Raw genomic sequence first — 6,689 nt, forward strand, 5'->3', positions numbered from 1 at the left:
TGTGGATAATAATTGACTTATCCTTGTATTTACTCATTTTAACTTAGTTTTATAACCATCTAGCATGTACACTAAATTTTAACTGATCATTTTCAGAAATATTGCCTCATTGTTATGCTTTTCTCCTCTGAAAGCTAATAATTATGGGAACTAGTTAAAAATAAAATTATTTTTAAGATGATAAAATTTTTTAAAGAGAATATTATTAAGTAAATATAATATTATGTGAGGGGTATTTTTAAATTATTCTCTAGTCAAGTAATAAAGATAAAATAATAAATACAACATACCTGTGCATTTGTCATCTCATTGCTTTTGAAGTGGCCAGCAAATTCTCAATTCTGTGAACAGATGATGCCAAATCAGGGTTGTAAGGGGATGGTCAAAAATATATCATTTAAACTTGTTTTGTACACCCTTAGCACTGTATTATCATGCAAAAAATGATCCCCCTTATTAGCATCTCTCGCTTACTCCCTTGTTTATTCTGTATCGCTCTCCTAAGCTTTGTCAACAATTCACGGTAAACATCCATGATTATTGTCTTACCAGACTTCATAAATCTTGCAAACAAAATTCCTTTATAATCCCAAAACATGGTAGCTACAACTTTTTTGTTCAAACTGGTCTATTTGAAATTTTTGGCAAGTGTGTGCATCCACTGTTTTTTTGTCTATTTTGATGAACCAAATCCATGTTACATCTCCAGTAACAATATGGAAAGAAGTTTACTTCGTTTATTATGGTATTGCTGAGGAATAGTTGATGTCGCTGTAATTTTTTTCATTTTGTGGGCATCTAAGTTGTTTCAGTACTCATCATGTACAGCACTTGCAAAAACCCAATCTGTCTGCATCAATTCTGTATAGTGGACATTGAAATTTGAGAAAAGTTTTCATTAATTATGAAGTGGTTTTTATTTACAAATGGCATATTCAATTTTTTTAACAAGTTCATAATTCACATTGGAATGTAGCACTTTTACTTCCTTTTTGTGTACATTAGTTCTCCCTTTCCTTAATTTCTTGCACCATTCTCTCACAGAACCATCACCTATCAACATTATTTCCGTAAACTACACATAGTTGATGGTTGATCTCGGCTGCAGACATTCCTTCTACTCACAAAAAAAATCATGCTATGTACCTTGCAACACTTACCTCTAAATTTTATCATCTACTATTGGAGGAATTTAACAAAATTGTGACTAACTGTATTAGTAACAATATCTAAGCTTAACTATCTGTTCTGCAGAGAGGCTGTCGGGAATTAAATTCTCCACAAAAACCTAATTACAAAGTTTTATTTGTATATTTTACCAGTTAATTAAAACAGATTTATAGTTTGATGTTCGATTCTGGTTTTTTGGGCTTTACAAGACTTTTCTTAGAAACTAGAAAAAATAGTTTTCAGTTACTTTTTTTTATTTTTCAGAACCATATAAAATCAACAACTTTGCTTATTTATGACCCATAATTAATCTCTGAATAACCTCATTTTACTGTTTAAGCAGAAATCAGGGCAATTTTTCATTAGCAATAACTGGAAAATGAGTGTTTCTGAAAGAAAAGTTTATATGAACTTTGTTTTCTTTATTTTCACAAGTAGAATATAATCTGAATTTGTTTCTTTGTTAGATATCCTGTTTAATTATCTTTTCTTAGTATATGAACAATATTTTCTTTACATAAAAAATTAATATTAACAGTATATTAAATCAAACATAATACCCAAACCCTTGAAATTTATAATTTTATCTTCCTGGACAAACTCCCATAACACCAATCTTAAAAAAAGATTTTTTTCTGTAATATCAGTGAAATAATGTATTCTAATCGATTCTGCAGTGTAAAATTAAAAAGTAAAGTATCTGCAAAACAGCTGACGCGTATTGTTTTATTTTTGTTCTTACCATTAATGCACATGTCAAAAAATAATCAGAATGTTAATTTTATTAAGAATCATGAAATAACATTTTATTCAACGAATTAGATTGTGTAAAAAGAAACTAACAAAATAATGTTTATATACCCTAAGTGGACCATAGTTTTATATCTTTCCCCTTTTAGATAGTCAAACTTTTTTTTTTTTTACAAACGAGCAGTAATAGCCCAGTATTACCAGATTCCACTGACCTTAATATTGGATTGGGTCACCATGGCCCTGTCTGCACAAAGATTTCCTGGAAAAAATTGCTATGCAAATGCAGGACAATGTATTTTTAGCAACGTTCACATTCCATAGCTTGCACTAGGGTTTTGTAATTTTCTTCTTTTTTGTTGCCCAAAAATCCTTTTAATACATATTACAAATCATTTTTCTATCAGGTCCAGTAAATGTATATATATGCTCTTTAATTTTGGTTTCACTAAATTGCGGACAAAGCTCCTTAAATGTTTGAAGCCTTCATCTTCCTTATTCTAACTTAATGTCAAGTGGAGGAAGATCTTCTTTGGTTCAGAAAGAGGGGTATGCAAGACACTTGATTACCTTGCTCAAAAGCTCTCTTTGTTCAGACCTTTTCTTTTTTTTTATAAAATACTGCTGTTGCTCTGCTATCCCATAAACATAAAAAAAATCCAAGAATATTTTGTCAACTCTCTTGGAGGCCCATTGCCCATTGATATAGCTACGACCTTAAAATCCACACAGCCAAATAAATTATTTGCACTTAATTGTAATCAGAAAGGCAATCATGTTGTCATATATTTCTTTCTTTTTGATGGCTTCTTGTTTCCCTTATTAAGTAAAACTAGTTTTAGGCTGAACAATGATTTCCGGATAATCAGATAGATCCATATGCAATATTAACAAAAAATGTGAAGATAGAACAACAGTACATGGTAATTATTAAACAGATTTAACATCTTATTCAGAATTTTATTTTTCATACAAAGGTACATAAAAAACAACATTACAAAATTATTAATCTTCATCATTAAAAAAAACCAAAGCTGATAATAAACAAAATAGAAGTACAAGTCAATTAGAATACAGAAATAGGGGGTACTTTAATGTCCCTTACTAGGTTAAACTTCTTCTTTGTTCTGTTATTGACAGAACAAAGAAGAAGTTCATCCTAAAAATTTAGCACAGAATTACAGTTCTGCTAGCGGGCTTCCTTCACTGGCTTCTCTCATAAAATACTCCTGAAGTCCATCGATGAATTTTTTTGGATCTTCTGTTGATACAAGTCTACAATGAAGACTTGGGTTTGTCTAATCTTCAACTTCACCCAGTTTTTGAGTAATCTTTTTAATTATTTCATTTTCATTGATTTCAGAGCTCTTCAAAATTTTGAACCTGCTGTTGCAAAGAATGTTAGCATTGATTATTCCACTTACATTTGACATTATCTACTTTTAAACCACATTTGGTAATGCAATTTTTGATTGTGCTACTTTTTACTTCTTCCCAACTATGCAACTGATGCAGTGAAAATATTAAATTATGGTAGAGGAAGGAAATTAAAATACAGTATTATAAAAATGTGATGTGCTGGACTTTTTAATAGTTTACATTTATGTTACAAGCAAAATTAATGATAATATGGTCCATTACCAATAAACTATTCATATATTACGGTCTTAGAATAATAATGAAGCAATCACTTCTGAACACTTCATCTACCTTTAATAATAACATGTACAAGTCAACTTATTCTTGGCTAAGATACAAATGTATCTTATGTATTAAAAAAATATGCTGGTGGTGTTTTAATGTCCTCCATGAATGAGAAATGATTTTTTTGAAGTTTTTTTTTTTTTATTTATTGAGAACAAAGAATGAGTTATCTAGTGTCTCTGGGAGTAGCATTCTGAATGCAGAGTAGATATGAGGAGGAGATGAGTAAAATAAAATGAACTTAGCAAAAGCTAAGTTCAACAAATTGGTTTTTATAGATCACTGATTAAACAATGTTGGATGTAATTTCATAGCATACTGCAACTGTATGCACTTGATTTTGTTTAAATATTTTTTATCCTGCTTAACACACATATTATGCCTACAAAAGTTTCTGTCATCATGATTGTGAAGTAGTCACAATTTTGTTTCAATTGTTAGTTTGACCTATAATAGGTATAAAGTTAGTAGTAATCAGTTCCAAAATATATCCAGTAAACTGGTCATTGGAATAAGTACAGGTTTAATACAAACTAGTTAACTAGTTGCTATGGTATGATCTTTGTTAAAACTTTGGTTAAAAATGTAACAGAAACAATCACTCTTTTAGCAGTATGAGACGATCTTGATAATGCCAGGTATAACTTAAAATGAAATTAATAATTACTACCCATCACTATTACTTGTTTAACAACAACCAAACAATGTAAGGATTTTATAAACTCAAATTAACATCTTGCTTTGATACTCAAATTGCTCTGCACTCCTCGATTGGTGAAAAAACAGCATCTAAATTTTAAAATACAGAATATTATATATATATATATATATATATTTTTTTTTTTATTGTAACTTTTATGTGAAAGTAATTTTTAAGTTTACCTATTTCAGGAAACAATTTATGGAAACAGAGTGTAATAATTCATTCCTTGCTGCAGCTATAGTGACAACAACTATGACATTTCTACAACCAGACTGTCATGCAATACTGAACCAAATAGCAATTGAACTCAACAAATTAACTGATGTACCTTCTGATGACATAATTGCTCTAGCTAGTATTATAACTATGATTATACTAACATAAAAGACATTTTTATTCAAATACTTTAGGTAAGTATTTTAATGTATGAGTTAAGTTGAGGCAGCATTTGTAAATTTAAATAGAACAATAAACCAACTTAATTACACTTTTATAATATTGACACAACAAAGGAAAAACTTAATATTTAGTAAATCATTACAACTGTAAATTTTTTCTCCAAATATATACATATAACTTACAATTAATGATTATTTTCAGTTTCAGGTGGAATTTGTAGCCAGTAAGGAAGAGTATTGCACAACAGTAATTTATTATTCTTTTGAAAATGTTAAAATGTATGACTTCTTGCTTTCAAATTACATATATTATTATTTTTAAGGTTTTTTTTAAATGAAGTTATCTAGTTTTTAATCTTTTAAGGCTCTAGCCTTAAAAGTAAAATATCATAAGTAGTTTGATTTATGATGTTTATTTAGTAGGCTTTAATAAAATTCAGTAAATTTTTTATAAATTGTTTAAGTGTGTTGTTTTCTCTTGGTATTTTATGTTATGGTAGTTACATGGAATGTTGCAGTTATTTGTATATTTGTATATTTGTCCTCACCCAATGATATGATCTGTTTATGTACAGGGCCACTGTGTTCTTAGTCTCCGATTAGTATTTAGTGCATCACTACAGTTTATTCATTTATATTTAGTTATATTAATATATTTGAGGGTTGGCGAGTTCTTTTAAAAATTTGCTGTATGATGTTGAGTATTTTCACTGCTTAAAAGTGACAATAAAGCTCATTCTTTAACATTTTGGCAATATTGAATGATCATTGGTTGAAATGTATGTATTTATGCCCTGTGCCAAATGTTTTTACTGTACTGATTGTACATTATCCTACATATGTGTAAGAAAGCTGTGCGTTTGTGCTGGGTAGGGTGATTTTAGTGTCAGTTGTTCTACATGTTGAAAGAAGTATGCATGCTTACTATTTATGTTAGATATGGTGAGGCCTAGGAATTCAAGTAATTTGTTGTATTCACATTGCAGTAAATTGTAACTTGGGTGTAGTTTGGTGATTAATATAAGGCATCATCTTATGTTGCCTTTGTATAGGCCAAAACAGCAATGTCATTACAACAAATTCAGCCAGAATGCTAAATTCAGGTGTGTCAAGTGATGTTTTTGTACTGGGTGAATTTTAGGACCTGACAGATAAGGGATACAAAATCATGGCAGGGCCATAAAACCTCCAAATAGTTTATAATGATGGAGTCTGTTGCACTTCAATAAAATAATAAACAATTTTATTACAATTCTAGTTAATGATCAACTTTGATCCATATCTTCTTTACATAAGAAAAACAGGCAAAATCAATCAAAATAACTTACATACAGTAGGAAAGTACAGTACTGCTGTTTCATAGGAAAATCAGCTCTGGCCACATTACTTTAAAATGGTAAAGGGGCAGTGTGCATAGTTCAAACACAAATACCACGTACTGTGTAAACTGTATTTTCTATTCAGCTGATCGACTAATTCATCTATCACAACATAAATTTTAAAAAATGAATAAATTTATTTCACTAAAATGAATCTGATTCTATCGTAGATTCATTAAGATAAGATGACAAGTATAGAATTCTAAAAAAACATTTCACTTGCTTTTGCACAATGAAGAACACAAAGAAGGAATGTATAGAAAAGAACAGAGAATGCCTTCACAAAAATATTATGTGCAACTCATAAAGTAGTATACAAGGTTTGATTAAAAAAATAGCAGAATTTTTAAATTTCCCAAGCTGTATTATCCAATGATTTCTTTTTTTTTTGTGTTGTTGGTATGCTTGTTCTTGACATCTGTTTACATTGGAAGCCATATTGGAGATTTCAAAAAGGCTTAGTTGAAAATTTTTAAAAGAAAAAATTGAATTACATTAAATTTTGCTTTAAGAATGTTGCTTTTGGCGATTCTTCTATGAATAAAACAAATGTTTTCAAGAGTCAAGAGAAGTTGATAAGCATCC

At 29.4% G+C, this 6,689-nt stretch overlaps 1 protein-coding gene across 1 annotated transcript in view; it reads left to right on the forward strand.

Annotated features, from left to right (window-relative positions):
* Positions 1-4,731, forward strand: part of LOC142320042 (cyclin N-terminal domain-containing protein 1-like) — a 42,783-nt gene extending 38,052 nt beyond the window's left edge. Inside the window, exon 6 of the mRNA XM_075357720.1 lies at positions 4,516-4,731. Within this exon, the coding sequence (XP_075213835.1) occupies positions 4,516-4,711 (196 nt within the window). The 3' untranslated portion in view covers positions 4,712-4,731. The remainder of the gene's footprint in view (positions 1-4,515) is intronic.
* Positions 4,732-6,689: the final 1,958 nt, after the last annotated feature.

This window comes from Lycorma delicatula, chromosome 2 (genome assembly GCF_047948215.1).
Source record: "Lycorma delicatula isolate Av1 chromosome 2, ASM4794821v1, whole genome shotgun sequence".
NCBI lineage: Eukaryota > Metazoa > Arthropoda > Insecta > Hemiptera > Fulgoridae > Lycorma > Lycorma delicatula.